At 42.7% G+C, this 19,579-nt stretch overlaps 1 protein-coding gene across 1 annotated transcript in view; it reads left to right on the top strand.

Moving 5' to 3' along the window:
* lamb2 (laminin, beta 2 (laminin S)) overlaps positions 1-19,579 on the top strand; it is a 44,723-nt gene that overhangs the window by 9,800 nt on the left and 15,344 nt on the right. Inside the window, exons 2-12 of the mRNA XM_070910950.1 lie at positions 5,911-6,080; positions 6,187-6,322; positions 9,814-9,887; positions 10,026-10,214; positions 10,761-10,824; positions 14,975-15,177; positions 15,328-15,448; positions 15,682-15,870; positions 16,823-17,002; positions 17,546-17,658; positions 19,079-19,158. Of these exons, the coding sequence (XP_070767051.1) occupies positions 5,911-6,080; positions 6,187-6,322; positions 9,814-9,887; positions 10,026-10,214; positions 10,761-10,824; positions 14,975-15,177; positions 15,328-15,448; positions 15,682-15,870; positions 16,823-17,002; positions 17,546-17,658; positions 19,079-19,158 (1,519 nt within the window). The remainder of the gene's footprint in view (positions 1-5,910; positions 6,081-6,186; positions 6,323-9,813; positions 9,888-10,025; positions 10,215-10,760; positions 10,825-14,974; positions 15,178-15,327; positions 15,449-15,681; positions 15,871-16,822; positions 17,003-17,545; positions 17,659-19,078; positions 19,159-19,579) is intronic.

Below are 19,579 nucleotides of genomic sequence, written 5' to 3'. Positions count from 1 at the left end.
AACAAGCAACTAAAGGTTGGAATCATGCTTTATTATGCGTAAAACATGTTTAATGTGTGTGTCTTTTGCAGTCGTATCTCAGGTGAACTTCCCCAAATCCAATACAGAGCAGGACAGAGCTGCTAACATTAGCTCAGGCTGCCACAGAGTGCATGTTCCAGTCCTTGTAGCTAACTCTTGGCCTTGGAGTATCTCCCTTACTACAGCCCCGTCCACGCCGCCTCGGCATGAGGAGAAGCCCAAAGCTTGACAGACCTGCCGAGCCTAGTTACGATTGCTAAGCTGTGATTGGGCAATCACTGTTTGGATCTGGATTCATTGTGTTTCTCCAAAATGTCCCTTAAATCTGTCACCCATCTGTAGATAATGAAGATATAATAACAGTGAACATCAAATGGAAAATCTATATGTGTTCACATGCTGGCGACTGAGGCACTTTTCAAAAAGTTTGGTGTAGGCCGCTCTTGTGTACTGCACTTTCTGTTTACTGACCGTTCGCAAGCAGAGAGGAAATCAAACGCAGGGATGAAAGTCAGGAATAAAAGCAGAGCTCACCTGGGGGGAGTGGGGTGGGGTGGGGGTGGATTTCATTTGTGGGAATGAAACTCTGCCCTGCAGACTGCACCGTGCATTCTGTATCACTGCCTCTGACAGTTAAAGCATTGCCTCATGTGGAAGACCTGTTGGATTAGAGTCAGATTTCACTGTCCTTTAGCATGAGCATAATGATATCATGCCTTTTTTAACTGTTAGCCCAGAATAGGTCAACAACAGTGGGCAGTTTGTGACCTGCTTGACGATGGTGTAATATAAAGATTGTCACCTATATGATGCTAAAAGCAGCTTAATAATCAACCTTTATGTGGCGTGAGGCTACAAGAGGCTAAACAAGCTGAACAGTGCACAATGAGGTGCAGGGCCACAGTGCATAGCCTGCTGTTACAGGCTAATGGCTGGTTGAACAGCAATGCTTTGTGTGCTGAGACCCCCCCGCCCCCCCCCCCACACACACACACACACCAGCAGCACCACCACAGCCCCCTTCTCTTCTCTCAGCTGTCAGCCTGCATTCCTCCCTGCCTCTCCATTTATGGCTACAGTGGAAAGAAAGAGAAAAAGAAGAAGGAAATTCACTCTGATGTCTAATCAGCCACTCTATCACCTCTGTCCTTAAAGCTACAATATATTTTTTTCACGCTGAGCCGCATAAGCCTTGCTTAAAACTTCCCCTCAGCTGGTCTACTGCCTGCCCACTTTTCACTCACGCTGAGTCAAGGCATCGAGGCGCCTGGAAAGCCACCACAGGCCTTAAAAAAAGCAGACAGAAATAAAAATGCTGGTACAATCGTGTTTTTGAACTATAGGGCTGCAACTAATGATTAGCACTTCATCTGTTATCAGTTATTTCCTCCATTTTTAGTCCAAAATACAGAGACGTTTAATTCACAATGAAATAAAATAGAGAAAAGCAGCAAATCCGCACATCTGAGAAGCTGGAAGCAGAAAATGGACCAGGGCATGTTACAAAGCTAGTGTTGGTTCTGTCTTCAGTCTTTATGCTTAACTAATAGACATGAAAGTGGCATCAATCTTCTCATCTGATCAGATTTCTTACAGTTTCAGTGCGATAATAACAATGCATGATTTATCATTTGATGTTTGGGATAATGAACTTGTCCTGGATTGTAGTACATACCATAGTAAGTACATACCATAGTAAGTTAAAAAAATGTGAAAGAATAAAAACCTGTGAAGTGAAGTGGTTCAAAATGTTCACCTTGTCATTTAGCACTATCCAGTGTGTTATGAAACGTAATACGCAATTCATTCTTCTGTATATCTTGTTTTCATGAGGCCGCAGTGATGTCAGCTCGGCTGGTGTTGTGTGTGCAGAGGTGTGAAGCCTGTGTAGTTTATCACAGACAAACAAACACAGACAGAAACACACAGAGATAAAAGACGACGAGAAACCTAGTGATTATACGACACATCAGACGTCTGCCTCGCTCCCCCACCCTCTCTGGTCTTTCTCACACACTCACACACAGACCTTTGAGTGCGTGCCAAGAGTTTCCAGAATAGATATCAAGTTTAGACATCTGCCTGTACTGTTTGTGTGTTTTTTCACACTAAGTATAAAGTATAAGGAAACGACCTCAAGCCTATTTTATCACAGGCCGTTATGTCAGTCACTGACTTCCTTGATAAATGAGAAGCAGATCAGAGTTTTAAACTTGCACAAATCCTCTAATAGGTGTCTTTTGTGCAGTCAACAAGCACATATACTTGATGCTTACATTCAAAATACAAAATTAGAGAATGTGTACAAGGTTATTAGGTACTTGTTGGGTTTTAGTGTCAATTAAGTGCCAAATGAATCCTGATTTACTGTAAGAATGAGTGTGTCTATGTGCAGAAGTGGGTATGTGTCTCTGTATGGATGCACAGGTGCACGTAATGCCCTCCGTACCGCCTGTGTGTGTTTGTGTCCTACAGTACGTTAACCTCCTTTCTACTTGTTGCTCACTTGGCTGGCACCAACCTGAGACTTGTCCAGATGCCAGGCAACACAGGTTTCCTCCATAGTGTGTGAGTGTCCATGTGAAATCCTCCTCTGCACCGTTCCCAGCATGCTCCCTATCCACAGCTGGCCTCAGTGCAGTGTCAGGCTGTGATAATGCACCGTCTTTGTCTGCCTTAATCAGTGAGTGTGTAGACCTGCAGAGAGCATCCAGGCGCCGGCAGGTACAGCAACCAGTCTCCCTTTATGTCTGACAGCATTTAAGAGTTTTCACATCTCACTGTTGTACAGTGTGTTGCCTACACACTGTACAACAGTCAGATGTCAAAACTGAGGCACCCAGTTATGGAGAAGGCTGATATCATAGCAGGCCCACATTGTTGAGATTCGTTCAGTTACAATCTGTTAATATTGAAGTCTACAAGTGAAGGACACGTGCCTGTTGTCATTCATTATGTGCCGTGTCTCTTTTTGATTCAAGAAGCAGTGGCATAGCTGACTACACGTGCCATGTTGCTGACATTGTGCCATGACTGCAAAATGTCAAATGCGGCTTTATTTATTCAAGGGTTTTAGTCACAGTTGCAGTCATAATCTACATTCAAAGAGGCTTTCAAATTACTGAGAATATGAGAAAAGTTACTGGGAGCTGTAATTTAGCCATATAAATAATCTCTTAGAGGCCAATTAGATGAACATTAGCCTCTCACGAGACAAAATCAGGCAGTGGGTTAATGGACAAAATTGTGATTAAAAAGTCATGTGATGGACTGTTCAGAGAGTCTTATAGTGAAAGGCTGCTGGTCCTTAACCGTCTTAAGAAATGTGCATGGACAAAGTAAGTTGGAAATGTATCGGTGCCTCAATCTTGAGTGTGCGATGGCACATTTTGGGTAAAATAAGGTTTGCAAGCACATAAATTGTAAATAATTCACACAAAGAACGAGCAACGTGCTCAGTTACATGGGTGTTTGTCCTTCATGTTATGAAATTCTGTTTGCTAGTATTAGTCTGAACTAGCTAGCTAGCTAACCTCTGCCAGATTAAGCAGTAGCTAACTAAGCTAGCTACACAGCCACAGGCATTGTAATCATGAATAGTGTTCATTAAGAAAAACCTCCGAACTTTAACTGTGCCCCTAAAGTTTTTTTTCACTCTTCAATTATCAAGTTAGCCAACTAGTTAGCAACTGCTTATAGCAGAAGTTAGCTAGTAAGCAAGATAGCTTGGGTGCAAGCTACTAAAGTAAGGTTACAGGCTAACTTACAAACAGCGAGAGAGGGGGCTAACAGATTTTTATTATTTGTGCCATCATTTCTCTACAAAATATATAATTGGGACATTTTGAAGACAGAAAAAGAAAAGGTTTTTGCAAGCACAACATCCGCTCAGGACTGAGGCACAAATGAAAGGCCAAAAAGTGGCACTAGCTGCTGCAGTGAGTGCCCCGGAGGAAGGCACTAAGCCCCCACGATGCTCAAGTGAAGCTGCGTGTTTTATTCTGTATGAAGTGTGAATGTTTACAACTGCGATAATATAAAGCAGGCTGATGCAGGAAGAGACTAGGCGTTCATCTTTGTGTCCCTTTGGGAATGTGAATATAAACCCTGTTAAATTTGACCCACAGTGGAGGAGTGTTTTTTCGTAGAGCTGCTGCCATGTAGACTGTATACATATGGAGGGAGGATTGGAAACACCTGTTGTGGACAGACCATAGATTGACAGCAAGACCCCTGGGTCTCCACTCTCCTCGTACCAGCTTCCTCACAGCAACACGCACAGACCGCAGGTCCCAGAGACATGTAGGAGGAGATATCCACGTCAAGATGTCCAGTGGAATGTGTGACGGCTGCTGCTGGTTGTCATGAAAGTTTATAAGGTTTATTTTAACTCCCACACATAGCACGGCTATTCAGTCACACCGAGGCTCCAGTGCTTTATCATATGACACGTTATCTGCTCACTCCATGGTTCAACATTTGTACCAAGTCTATGAAAATAAACTTTTCTGTAAGGTATGTTCATGTCACATCTCCATCTGGAAGATTAAACTATGAGTAAATAATAATCCATTCATTTTCAAGATGCTATACTTCCAACTGTTGCTTAGTCTTAGTTGATCTCTGTATGACCTGCATTGGTTAGTTTCCAGTTTTAGCCTGTGGCTGGGGCCTCTTGTCAGGCCAGTTCTTTGGGACCCCTGCAGACAGCAGAGCCTGTTAACCTGCAGGGTTGCCTTGAGATAATCCCCCTCCCACTGAATGTTGTCTCAACATTGAATCGGCTCTTGATCAAGCAGTAGCTGTCTCGTTACGGGTGGGGGGGCAGTGTCAAGCTCAATAAGGTCTTCATGTCCATGACCTTTATGAGGCTTCTACATACGTGCATTCTAGTTTGCCAAAACATTTTTTTTCCAATTGCTATGAACCATGACAAATATGAAAACAAGTAACAAGCTTTTTCTTTTAATTCCTCTCTCATGCTATCCTGTGACCATCAGATTTTATCATTGATGCCCTGCACCAAATACACTTGTGAATCTAGAGAGCATCTCCGATTGCTGGTGCAGTGTTCGCCCTGTCTTTAAAATCGCACAAGATGCCTTGATTTTATAGAAATGACTTCTAGCAAGATGAAACTTTTTCTACAGTCATTTAGTAAATGTTCTCAGCTGATCTCCTGAACTTAAGACTGCTTTATAAAACCATTTTTTCCAAAGAAATGGAGTTTTGTCTATCCTTTGAGGGTTCTTCAAAATACTGGATTCTAAGTTAAGACGCATATAAACCTTAAACATGAAGACTTTTTCTCGAACGTACCAGGGAGGTGCTCTTTCTGGTGGTAACAACCTATTTGTCTAAAAGACAAAGCATGGTGTCAGTTAAGATCTGAATCTTCTCTCAGCACAATCTTGGCTGGTGTTCTTATGAAACGATCAAAACAAATTTCTATTGAAACAAAATGATGTATAGCTATAGAAGAGATGTACACTCCCGTAGAGTGTAAAGCATAAAATATCAAGTGTGGCTGTTCCCCTTATTACAGATAGTATTCGCCTCTTTATTCACTTATGCCCATGATATATCTTTCTGGGACAAAGCACAGTGAACAATTGTTTCGGACTCTCTGGTCAGGTTACTGTAACAGAACTAAGTTGACCCAGATGTGAGACAAATCCACAAATTTAGCTCTTGAGTTCTGAGGGTCTGGGGTCTTTCTTCCTCAGGAAGCGATAAGAGCTTTTTTGATGTTTGATTTCATGTCGGCTTAATTTGCCAACACAAGCTTGTGAATGGGTGCTCTATTAGGGAATGATGCCATCCTCCACTGCTGTTTCCTGTTCATTGTAATTAATTTCCTGCCCCCCCCCCCCCCACACACTCCTCCAGCCCTGGCTGCTGCCGTTGGCCAGGAGCCTGACCACAGCCACGGCTGTGCCCATGGCAGCTGTTACCCAGCAACGGGGGACTTGCTGGTTGGACGAGAGAAGAACCTGAAGGCCTCGTCAACATGTGGGATGAGGAAAAAAGAGCCCTACTGCATTGTCAGTCATCTGCAGGTCAGTGTGTGTGGTTCAACACATCTGTGATATATTATCTGTGGTTCTGGGCTGAAGTCTTTCACCTTTGACCATGTAACCATGACCTTTCCTTGTCCCATTGCAGGATGAGAAGAAGTGTTTCGACTGTGACTCTAGACGGCCATATGACCCAGTGTACAACACCATCAATCACCGCATAGAGAACGTCATCACCACCTTTAAACCTCACCGCAAGAAGTCCTGGTGGCAGTCTGAGAATGGTGAGGAGACTTTGTGGTCACTATTATGTTAAAGGAGATTCATTTCATATGACAGAATCTGTTTTTGCTGCATTACTCTGGTGCAAATGGAGTATGTTACAGTGAAAGTGTCACTCTTTGTTTATGCATTAATCGACAAGCATTTGTCTGAATGAAATTAATGATCTGTAGCCCTTTTTTAACAGAATTCTCCATAACATTTTCGTTAATAAAGAGAATTCTTTGAAATCTATTCCTTAATCGGACAATAAATAACAGTTCCAGCTCTTATTTTGCACCTGATTTACATTAATTTACATTTCAGTGTTTAATGCTTCTGTGAGACGTGACTCAGAGACAGGCGCTCGGCAAGTCTGCTTTGCACAGTCCATGCAGTCATTAGATTTGATTCAACTTTATTGTCATTGCACACAGTAAGTACTAGTACAACGAAACAGTAGCAAAAGTGCATACAGAGCTATATAAAGATAAACCAATGTACAGAATGAATAATAGACCAATGGGGTTGTGATAGAGAGAGGGGATGTCAGTATGTAACTATGACATGTACAGTATGAACAGTAAATCTGAGATGTATGTAAGTTACCTATATACTGTCATATTAGTACTCAGTATTTGGGCTAGGACATCCTTCTACACAACTTTTCTCAGCAAGCTAAATGTGTTAGTGGCACAGTGTGATTTCAGCTTTCATTTTCATGGCTATGAACCTTTAAATAAAGCTGAAATAATCAATTTGAATTTCTCCTAAAAGTATTAACAAATAAGAAAGTGCTCATACTGTGTGTTTTAACTCGGCGCTGCACATTGCCAAAGTTGGGTATGTGACAAACCTCTACTTATAGGTGCTGGTATATAGTTAAAGCTATTAATATTTTTAGAGATGAATGGGGGGGGGGGGGTGGCTGGCTGGATAGAGGGGAGAAAATGAAGCAAGAAAAAAAAAAGATGTCTTGATAATTCAATTGGAAGGAGGAAAAAATAAATAAAAAACAAGATCCTGAAAGTTTGTGGCAAACAGATATGCAGCAGTATTAAGTTTGCACACAAACACACACACATACACTGTGGCCAACGTCCTCTGACCAGCTACAGATGGGCTTAATAACAGAGTAGGCCCTGCTGTGGCATGTCCACAGAGAGAGAGAGAGAGAGAGACAGAGAGAAGGGGGATGACGGGGAAAGGAGAAAAGTAAAACATACCCTGGAAAGATAAAAGTGAGTGTTCAAGCCTGAGTGAGAGACAGTAGTAAGGACTGGGAGAGGGACACATTTGAACTGATGTATTTTTGCACTCACTATGACAATGAGTGGCTGTGAAGCTCTGCGCAGAGAAGCCAGTTGGACACAAGGCTCACTTCAGCTGTTGGTGAGCCATGTTACTGTAATGGAGTGCTGTTGATGACAGCACGGTGCACCAGACCCAGAATAGAACAGACAGAAACAGAAGAAGAAGAGGGACAGGAAGCATAGTGACTATTTTTACTCTTGGTTGCTACTGCTTTTCTATGGCATCTCGGTGGCATTTCCATGGTGGCAGTGGCACAGTGCGCCTGTTTGATATGGATAACAGTGGTTTGATTGTGTGCGCTTATTAATTGGAATTGCAATGTCCCGGGATTGCATGCATACATGTTGGCACTATAAGGCACTGCACAGTAAGTGAGTGTCGGCTAAACAGTGGAACAGGTGCGTGTGTCTTTTCCATTACCATTTAGTATGTATGACTCGCCCAACAAACCTTTCTATCAGCAAGGCTCAAAGTGTACTGTCAGCTCACTCTCTCTCTCCCTCTCTCTCTCTTTTCCTCCCCTAGCTGTGTCACACCCTTCCTCCTCTTTGTTTTCCATCTTTTCCCTTCCTGTGCCTTGTTAACTGTTGGCTTGTGGTTGATTATGGAAGTGTTTGTATTGGGTTAGGGTTTGTATTGTGCACGTATTTGTTGTTCTAGTTTGCATTGGTTAGCTAAACCATTTAAAGAAATTAATTTCCTAAATAAATGACCTGTTTCTCTCGGCACCTGGGCTGAATTCTTACCCTTTAAAGGCTACTGTTTCTTAGGTGTGGGCTACTCTAAATTCGCACACCCTCAGGGCTTTCTGCCAGAAAGCCTAACAAAGTAGTTTTGGTGCATAAACCTAACCAAACTGTAACAGTTTCATAACCTTAACCCCCTGTTAGAAAGGCTTTCTGAAGAACTACTTGGTTAGGTTGGCATGGTGATGCAGTGGTTAGCACCGTCCACATGTCAAAGTGTCCTTGAGCAAGACACTGAACCCTAAGTTGCTCTTGATGTAGGCCAGCACCTTGCATGGCAGATCAGTCACCATTGGTGTGGGTGAATGTGGGTGAGACCAAACTGTAAAGTGCTGTGAGAACGGTTAAGGTTGAAATACAAAGTCAACTTTTGGCACAGCATTCTACTCCTTACATGGACTTTCTCACTCATTGACGTCCTAAAGGCTTTCTGCCAGAAAGGCCTGAAGGCAAACTTCTCCCATGTACTGTCTTGGCTACCAAAAGCACAGCTTAACCACTTTTACTAATTAAGCAACGTCAGCATGTTTTAGGTGAGAGTGAATCAAAAGGGTAAAGTTGTGGGCCATACAACCACAGCAAGGAGCTGAAAGATGCTAAAAGGCTCTGTAGAGCTGAGGGGGGAAGCAGAGGTGGGTGGTATTTCTCTGTGGATTCATTACTGCGAGCAACACATTTCACATTACACATCGTTCCTTGAGCCATTGTTACTGTATAAAAATATAGATAGCATAGGATACCATCTACTACATTTCTCCTTTGCTTCCTAACGCTCTCCAACTCTGGTTTGGGCTTTCACTAACATGCCTAGGGAAAGCACTGTGGCGCCACACGCATTCACACTGTCATTACCTGCAAGTTATACATGTTAAAAAGGTGATTCCCCAGGATCCATGGATGTGTGTAGGCACATGTGTTTTTGGAGTTTTTGGATATGTAAGTAGACATCAAAACAAAGTCTCCCTTTTTCCTCTGCATGTGTGTATGAAAGAGCTGTATTGTGGTTTCTAATCACCAGTTTAAAAGTTATTGGGCTGCATAGTGTTAAGTTGTAAAAGACAAAATTCATGTGGTGCGGGTTTTATGTATTGATATGCAGGCATGGGAAAGTCCTCTTGGCTTTGTGCTGTACATTTAATACAAAAACACAGAGAACAAGAGTGAAAGTGGTCCTTCAGAATATTTAGTGCTTTACAAGCTCAGGAAGTGTGTGGGCTTTTCCGACATGCTCTCTACATTTCCCCTGCCAACACTGAATGCCTTTTCCTGTCAAGATGCCATTCCTCAAGCCAAAAGCATTCTTGCTAGTTCACTTTTAGCCATTATTCTCTGTCATCCATCTGTCAGAAATTGATGATATACGACTGCAATCTAACTGACAGTCTTGAGCTGTAAAGGAGAATGTTGTCTTTATGTTAATTTAATTTCTGTCACTCTCTCTCTCTCTCTCCCAGGAAAGTCGGATGTCTTTATCCAGCTGGATCTGGAAGCAGAGTTTCATTTCACTCACCTGATTATGACCTTCAAGGTAGGATGTCGTCTGCTTATTGACCTTTATCTGCGAGTAGCTGAAAAGAGCCACTTTCTCCATTTTTTTTTTTGAAAATGAACAGTGCAAGCAAATACATTGCAGAATTTTTGTCTAAGACAAATACTTGCCTTGCAGACTTTCCGTCCGGCGGCCATGCTGATTGAACGGTCAGCAGATTTTGGTCGTACCTGGCAGGTCTACCGCTACTTTTCCCACGACTGCGCTGCAGCCTTTCGCGGAGTGTCCCAGGGTCCTTTGCGTAACATTAACGACGTCATCTGTGAGTCACGCTACTCTGACATTGAGCCGTCAACAGAAGGAGAGGTGAGCGATTGATTAAAGAAATAAATGACCGGTCAAAGTAGTTGCTCAAGATAAACACTAAAAGTCTAAAGTAGTATATAAAGTATTTCCCAATATCACAAATCACAAATTTGCCTCAGGGGGCTTCACAATCTGTACAGCATACGACACACCTAGACCCTCGATTCGGATAGAGGCTTCCCTCTCCCAGGACGGACAGACAGGAAATAGATGGCGTTTGTACAGAATAGCTCTTCAAATGGCCAGTTTCCAATTCATTCCATATCCTAACTGGAATTTAATTCGCAGATCCTGCATTTGAAAGAAACGTTTAGCAAAAAGACAATATACAAACAGAAGGGACAAAGAACCCAAGCTTTTGAACAACCCCAGCACAAGTAAAAAAGCACAAGCAACATCTTTAATGCACACATAGAATACTGCAGACCACTAAGTCTGATTCAGTCTCATGCTGCACATGTTGCTGCTTATTTTGTCGTTGTTTCTAGTCTCAGATAGTCCTCCAAATGTGTAATGTGTGTGCATAATATGTATGTCCTGGCCTAGGTAATCTACAGAGTGTTGGATCCAGCCATCAGGATTGAGGATCCATACAGCCCAAGCATCCAGAGTAGGTCACGTTCGTATTTGTAACAGCAGATTGATGTTGTATAACGCTATAGAGTGGTGCAAAACGCCATGGTCATGTTGGACAAGCATAATAGCTGGTTTATGTGGGATGAATGATTGTTCTTTTTATTATGAAATACCTAATATTTGTAACAACATGTGTCCTCCCAAATATGACAGACGTCTTCGATTGCGCCTTAGAGTGTTTTACATAACCAACACTATGTAGACTGTAAAGGTTGACAAGAACGTCTTGTATCAACATTCATGGGCTCTACAGGTCTAAAACATTTTCCAGTCAGAAGAGCACCACAGAAGTTGGCAGCGTGTCTCTTAGCAACACCGGACCCCATGTGTCCGTCAACCGCTGCCATGAGAAACACTCATCCACCGTAGATGCCGTTTCCACAACTGAAACATATGCACAATAGCTGCAGTATCATTACAGTTTAAATACAGAAAAGTGAGGAGAATTCAAATTTCAGCTTGACTCTAAACTTAAAGTTTAATAAAGTATTCCACAGGAAATTCTATTCTTTTCCTTTGTGTACTATGGTCACATTTGTCACCATAAATCAAACTCCGGCCAACACAATTAGCTCTTGTTATCCAGCTGTGACACATTACGGACTCTCTCTGCGGTGTGAGACATGGAGAGATGTGAAAAGCAGCTGCTTCTCTCCCACACTGCCTCACTGTCCGAGCCCTCGTGTTTAGACTGGCAGGACATGAGAGCTTTTCCCAGAAACCTGAGCTCGGTTTCCAGTGCAGCAGCAGAGGTTGTCTTGTTCTGTTGCTAAATATCTCGCTGTAACCGGCCCACATGAAGACCCCCCGGCCCCCTTACAGCTGAGCAATCCTTATGTAGTGTCTGCTGTTGTGAAGACAATGAATCAACACCCAGTAATTCTTGTTGGCTAGCTGTTTCTGCATCACTTGAATGAGATTGGGGTCAGGCGAACCTTCCTCTCTGTACATATTTTGCCTCTTTGATTGGCAGACCTTGACCCACGGCCCAGACTCTAACCTTAATCTATATCTATATCATCTATAAACTAAAGCATTTCACTGGTAGAGCCTTTTGGGGATAATACTCAGTCTCAGTGGAAGAGTGTCAAGGAGGCTCAGTTGAGAACAAAAAGTCCTACAGAACTTTCTAAATTTCTATCTGACTCCCAGCATTTCCTGAACTTGGTATTTTAGATTAACAAACCGCTGCCATGCTGTGTTTGAGGCAGCAAGGAAAAGGACCCAGATGCAGACAACCAGGTAGACAGGAAAGGTTCAGTGATTTAATGGTAAAGTGATGATACTTAAGCTTACAAGCAAAGGCAGCAAGTCCAAACGGAAGTAGCTGAGAGTCCCCAGGTAAACAGGAATGGGGCAGGTAAAAGGTGGCTGGAAAGCAAAGGCATGAAGCAACATTGACAATCTTGCCAGGAACAGGTGGAGATGGGCTGGTATGAGTACTCTAGGGGGGGGGGGGGGGGGGTAATTGTGGAATGAGGAACAGGTGAGAAGGCGGATGGAGGAGTCAAGTAAGTAAGTAGGTGGTTCGGATGGGATTAATATTACATTATGTATTAATATTAGGTGGGGAATTAAATATTCACTGGACAGAATTCCACAGGACAAAGCCAAAAAAGAAAGCCAAAAGTTTCCCAGGGGGGAGCTGGAGAGTTGAAGGGGAGATGGCGAATTTGAGTCAAAAATCGCACTCCTTCTCGGAATCATTACTCAGTCAAATCTTGACACACATTGACCATTCAGAGTGGCTTACACTTTCCAACTATATAATTATCTCTGATTTCCATCACAAAAAAATACGCTTCAGAATGTTTCTGAGAATCGTCCCATTTTGACAAATCGACAAAATGTAAACAAATATGGGGCTTACAAGAGTACCTGTAGCTGACATTACAACAGCCCTTTTAATTAGCTTCTACGGGGTCTTGTTCTCCTGACCGAGTCTCCTGTTGCATATTGGTTCCCAAACAGGCCTATATGTTGGTGTTAACATATTTCCAGATTAACAGTAATAATTTTGACTTTCTCCATTTTGATAAAAAAAAGAAAGCAAAGTAGGACAAGCAGCTCTTCCCATTGAAAAAACTTTAAGATTCAAGGATGTCACACCGGACAGGATTTAAATCGACTGACTTTTCCTCTAGCATGATTCCTCTAGACTCTTGTTTTTTGTGAAACAAAAAGGAAATCTCTTTGCTGCTGAAAGCTACTGTTTGGCTGCTGCAGTTGTTGCAGACTGAGTCGGAGGACTGTTCTCCAGTCTGCTATTACAGACCGTGTCTTAGTGCAGTGGAGCTGGAGGGATTATCTCTTGTCTGTCAGAGAGGGACTCTATTACTGCAGATAAAGTCAGCTTGGTGGGGTCAGAGTTTGGACGAAAATACAGCCTCCCATGAAACATTTCATCCATCTTATTGCAACGGTGGTGCTCTGGGCGCTTTTTCAAATGTTGGTTATGACCGAGGTATTTCCTTTTTTTGTGGGGAAGAACAGTTTGTAAAGACGGCTCAATGCAGGCTGCAACTGCTCTGATGCCAAATTAGAAATGCTCATAATCCTCATAATTATATTCATCATGTTTGATGATGGTACAAATTTATATTACAATTACCACATCATTTTGTGCCTTATTTCAAATCTAAAATGTTGTAATGTGTGTTGGTATGCTTATGTACTTAGGTATATCTGCATTAGTTTGTGTGTGTGTGTGTGTGTGTGTCTGCTGGTGAACAGCTGGACTGTAACAGCAGAGGAAGTTCTGACCTCCGGCATATTGACAGGGTGTAAAGAGATATCTTTCTCCCTAATAGGAACTCTCTCCAGATAGTTTGAGAGGATAAGGAGGCAGGATGTGGGAATGACCATTTCAACACCACATTCCATTATTGTCCATCATTTTTGGATTTTCCCCCTTCTGGAAATGTACTTGAAAGTCATGGATGCTGTCTTGCTTATTGCCTTATTGTTAGTTGAAGTGATTGGAGTGGTGGAGAGTTGCAGCAGCAGAGCAATAGTGAAGTGTCAGGTTATAATGGCTGCGCTGCACATCAGTATCATTGGATGTGACGAATCAGCTGATAGCCACAAGGCTGATGAATGAGCCAGTGATAGTGAAGCAGTAATGAAACAGATGATGCCAATCAGCTAATACAAGCACGACTTTAGTGCCCTGCCTGAACTATTTGCTGTGCTGCCGATGTGAGTGGGTTGACAATATCCACTTCTCACATTTAGATGAAGACAGACTTAGAAAAAGAAAAAAAATGGGTTTTGCGTTGATGAACCCCCAATAATACATTTACCTTACCAGGTTGCCAGTCATGTCACGTTAGAAGTTGTAAGGTTGCAGGTTTTGTTTTGCCATGCTAGAGGCTAGGCTCATTCAGTCGGTCCATTACTTTGGTCCAGAATATAAGACCTCAACTACTATTACATGGTTTGCCATGAAATTTGTGCAATTTCTGCGAAACGTCAGCATGTGCACTGCATTACATGTTTGTAGACTGTGTCATGTTTTTAAAAAAAAAATGTCTTAAAACAATACTCGCATGCGCATATGTACATTGAAAGGGTTATTGGTCACGGTAATCATTCCTCCTTTCCCTACTGGTCATGGAGAGATCCTTTCCTAAAGCGATTCCAATGTCTGTCGGAGATGGGGGACATGTTTTACATGTCATGAGGATTTAAACTACTCCTAGTAAAATACTCCCATTGTTCAACCCTGTTTACGTTCAATGTAACCTCAAGTTGCCTCAAAACTAATCCTCACACCATCCCAGGTCATTAACTGTTGTTCACCCGTAACGGTTTGCCACACATGTTCTGTCACGCTCCACTGGCCTTGACTTCCTCTTGCTAGGGCAAAAGGGCTTTAATGCTTTGTGTGTGCATGCGTGTGCGTGTGTGTGTGTGTGTGTGTATTTGTTTGTATTTTTAACCCATTTTTTAGCTGCTGTCCTTCATCCTCTACCTCACCAACTTGTGTCATACCATCCATCATAAGACTGCCAGCCTTCATATAACAGAACACTAAACTCCAGTGTCCACATGAAAAGAAGCCTTATTCTGAATACACACCTGTTCCTCTCCCACTGATTCTCTTCATGTCCTCTCCCCAACAGACCAGCTAAAGATCACCAACTTGAGAGTGAACTTCACCAAGCTTCACACACTTGGAGACAACTTGCTGGACCCCAGAGCTGAAATCAAAGAAAAGTATTACTACGCTATGTATGAGCTGGTCGTGCGCGGAAACTGCTTTTGCTATGGCCACGCCTCGGAGTGCGCCCCCATCAATGGCATCAGGGATGATATAGAAGGAATGGTGAGTGATGAGGCTTCAGTTACAGTGCAGACTTTTAATCAGCAGTTTCCCCCCTGGTTTTCCTCCTGTAATTTACTCTCATGATTTCAAAGCGTTTGACTCTTCATCTCATATAGATTGCATTAACTCCCCCTCACATCTCTTTTTAAGGTTCACGGCAGGTGTGTGTGTAATCATAACACCAAGGGATTGAACTGTGAGCAATGTGATGACTTCCACAACGACCTGCCCTGGAGACCAGCTGAGGGACGCAACACCAACGCCTGCAAGAGTGAGTGCGGAGGAGGAAGCAAAGGGAACACTGAGTGCAATGCAAAAACATCACAGATGTGTCAGCCAAGAAGCATTAATGAGAAAAGACATCATATGCACTGACACTTTTTAACTGATTATTTCTCTAAAAGTATAACCTGGGATGCACCTGCCTGTGGACAGTAAACATTTGGTGAAAGTGAAAAAAGCAGTGGCTCATTCGATTGAAATAAATATGTCTTTTATTTCTAGAGTGTAACTGTAACGGCCACTCCACCTTGTGCCACTTTGACATGGCGGTGTATTTGGCCACGGGTAATGTCAGCGGAGGAGTGTGTGATGACTGTCAGCACAACACCATGGGACGCAACTGTGAGATGTGCAAACCTTTCTACTACAAAGACCCTATTAAGGATATCAGGGACCCAAGAGTTTGCATAGGTGAGTGTGTGTGTGTTTGAGTTCCCCATCAGAGAATATCTGGAGAAAATGTGTGTGATTCCTGTCAGTGCTGTTACTGCTGGAGAGTCGAAAGGGAGTGACGCACCGCAAAGATACTGCATGAGGTGAGAGGGACCACAGCAGGAAGTTAGTTATTGTAGTTTGGTCCACTTATCAACACAGTCATGGATATCATTATCTCTGATGTCTGAATAAACATCCATAAAACGAAGAAATACTTCTTCTAAGAAATACTAGAACTAGATTTTTCTTAAAATTCCAGATCCTTAGTGAGAATCATTACGTTTTTAAGTTTTCTTCAGTATTAAAGTAATCCAGTGACAGTTGTCTGTATATCCATGGGTACGTTGCAAACAGGAACTGCTGATAGATCATTCGGCATACTTTTAATGGTGCCAATTTGCCAAAATGTAAACGACCATAGGCCCAAAAAAAGATGAGACAGACAGTTGCACACCTGTGGGCTGATAGAGCATTTCTAACCTTGTCAAATGTATGTCGAAAGCTGATTGGCTGATTATATTCTGTAGCATGTGTGAATCATGTTAGAGAATATTAAAACATTATACAAGGATAGATTGTCCTAGCCTGGCTCTTTGGTTTTTGTACGACTTAAACAAAGAAGATATAATGTGTTGATTAGTGAGCTTTCGAGGTGTTGGTAGGTGGAGTTTGTTACCTTTGGACAGAGCCAGGCTCGCTGTTTCCCCCTGTTTCCAGTAAGCCAAGCTAACCAGTTGGTAACTGTAGCTTCATATTTAATGGACAGTTATGAGAGAGTGACTTGAATCTTCTCATCTAACTTATCACAACAGAGGCTATTCTGATATAGTCACACACCACATTAACACCACATTAAAATCACATTACAGCACACCATAACACCAACTCACAACATACAAAACTTTCCTGGCATCTGTCTGTCCCACAGCTTGTGACTGCGACCCAGATGGTTCTCAGAACGGAGGGATGTGCGACAGCCACACCGACCCTTCCCTCGGCATGGTGGGAGGTCAGTGCCGCTGCAAGGCCAACGTCGAGGGCCCACGCTGCGACAAGTGCAAGACCGGCTTCTTCGGCCTGAGCGCTGACAACCCTCAGGGCTGCCAACGTGAGTACTCTCTCTGTTATAACTCACACAAACGTAGAAATCTTTTAATGACCCAGATTGTCCGCTCTGAGATGAAAGTGTTTAGCCGGAGTCAGAGGTTCTTCAACCGAAAAAAACCCTGTAAATATATCAATGCCATTTTCTGCATTTATACACATTAACGTCGTCTGGCAGATAGAAGTATAGATGTATGATGAAATTTGTTATCAAGCTCCTCACAATAATGGTGGTATACACAAAATGCATAGATTTGTATAATTTCCTTGATAGAGACCTAATACTGTATGATAGATAATAACAAATAATGTTATATAAAAATGTTTGATAAATAATTCAGCCCACTATTTACAACATCAACAATGAACCTTTCAACTCAATTAATAATGTCATATTTCCATCTTTACTACAAAGGGCACTGTTGTTTGTTTTTGAATGATTTATTCATTTATCATTTTAAAACTCTGCTTTTCAACGTGCTGCAGTGACTAATTATCTATCTGTGAGAAACCTCACACATGTTGGCCCTCTACCCTGTCCCACCAGCTTGCCGGTGTGACCACAGGGGAACAGTGTCAGGCAGCTCCCAGTGTGACCCAGTCAGTGGAGACTGCTTCTGCAAGCGTCTTGTCACTGGACGCAGCTGTGACCAGTGTTTGGTAAGAAACTTGTGCACAACACTTTTTCGTTTGTTTTCTGGCTTGAAAGGAAAATCTAGCGAATCTAAGTCCTTTTAATGGAAATCTGACAGTGAACAAAAAAACCCTCGGATATGTTTTCTGTTTCCCTTTCTGACCTTCTTACCCATGGATAACACTGTTTTCATCTTTTTGTCTGTTGGTGTCTTTCTTTTTTAACACTTCTGTCACTTTAACGTCCTATGTTTAACAGTAAACATGACACAATTAAATTTAAATGCAAGCATTTAAACTCATTCCCTTTCTTTTCACTCCATGGCCCATTTTATCTGTATCTTTCCTTTTCCTTTTTACATCTTAATTAGTGCTTCTTCGCTCTCTGTTTCTTTCTCACATTTTCCTCCCACCCTCTCTGCCCAGCAGCCCAAGATGTTGGACGGTGATCGGCTTCCTGTTATAATTCAACCTCTTATCCCAAACCTACTCGGCCAGGAATAGTGTAGGCAGGAATGTGAGCTCCTGCCTGGGCCCTGTGTCTAAATTTAGCCCAGGGCTTTGAGGCTCGTCTGGATGGTGTGGGTTACAGCAGGCCTAAAATGGTCGGGCCCTGGACCTGGTCCGAAAGTGGATCCTGTCTTCTGATGAGCCCTGTGAAGCCTTGTTGTAATAGCAATAATGTAACATCAACATCTGACAGAATTTAAAAAATCCTCCAGAAAAGAAAAAGTACTTCACTGTCACTGTGGTGAAATTTTGTTCAAAACAAAAAACAGCAATATAAATGTCCACTCACACGTAAAAAGAAGCGGCCTCACTGAAGAGTGAAAGTTAATGTCATTACTGCCTTAGAGTTTCCCCTGTTGGCTTTCCAAATAGCTATCAAGTCTAACAGACTAGCGAGAAAACAACCAGGCACAGACCAGCATTACTTTAGATGGATGATGATGATAAAGTTTTATCCACAACCTTGAACTGGATTGATGCAGTAAGTATAAAAGTGACCCGATTGTTATATAACACTGAGGGAGAAGCCGCAAAATTTAGCAAAGTACAAATACATCAGCCAAAACGTACTCAAGATAAAAAGTGAAATTGCTGACTGCAAAAAATCCAGTATTCACACTGTCAAGTCAGCTCTTTTCGACAGAAAAGAACATTGCACAGTGTCAGTTGACAGGAATGGGGCCGTAATGATATGCCCGAAAACTACGAATGTTGTTTCATCGGATTAGAGAGCCAGATACAGCATCTATGACTCATGACAGTCAAACTGCAGTGGAAGTTCCCCTCTCGCTCTGTAAGGGCAGGGGGAGTGATCCATCATGTCCGTCTGGAGCGAACTGTTCAACCGTCTGTCTGTTGAGTGGTTGCTCTGTCCTCTTCTGTTTCTGTCCGTCAATCACTCTGCCCTTTTGTCCCCCCCCCCCCCCTGTGTTTCCAGCCGGAACACTGGGCTCTGAGCCACGACCTGAACGGCTGCAGAGGCTGCGAGTGTGATATCGGAGGAGCCCTGGACAACCAGTGAGTGACGCTGTAGCTTTAATCCTCGGCCACAGGTCACACGCCAAGTGTGAAGCTGTTACAAATGAGATTACATAGCACGGGGGGGCCCTTTCAAATGTTTTTGTCTTTGAGACATACCGCTTCGAAATCGTGTTGAATTACTATCCCCAAAATAGCAGCTGTAGCTTTGTGTGCTCAGGTTTATCGGCCTGAAATATCTCAACTGTAACATGTATTGCCATGACAATTTGTACACACATGCATGGTCCCCAGAGGAGGAAGCTTGCTGACTTTGGTGATCCCCTGACTTCTCCTCTGGTGCCACCATGAGGTTGATGTTTGTTGACGTTTTGAGTGAAATTCTCAACAACTATTGGATGGATTGCTATAAAATTTGGTACATTCATCATCCCCTCAAGATGAATTGTAATAACTTGAG

Source organism: Enoplosus armatus, chromosome 8, assembly GCF_043641665.1.
Source record: "Enoplosus armatus isolate fEnoArm2 chromosome 8, fEnoArm2.hap1, whole genome shotgun sequence".
NCBI lineage: Eukaryota > Metazoa > Chordata > Actinopteri > Centrarchiformes > Enoplosidae > Enoplosus > Enoplosus armatus.
This window is presented reverse-complemented; position numbering and strand designations above follow the sequence as displayed.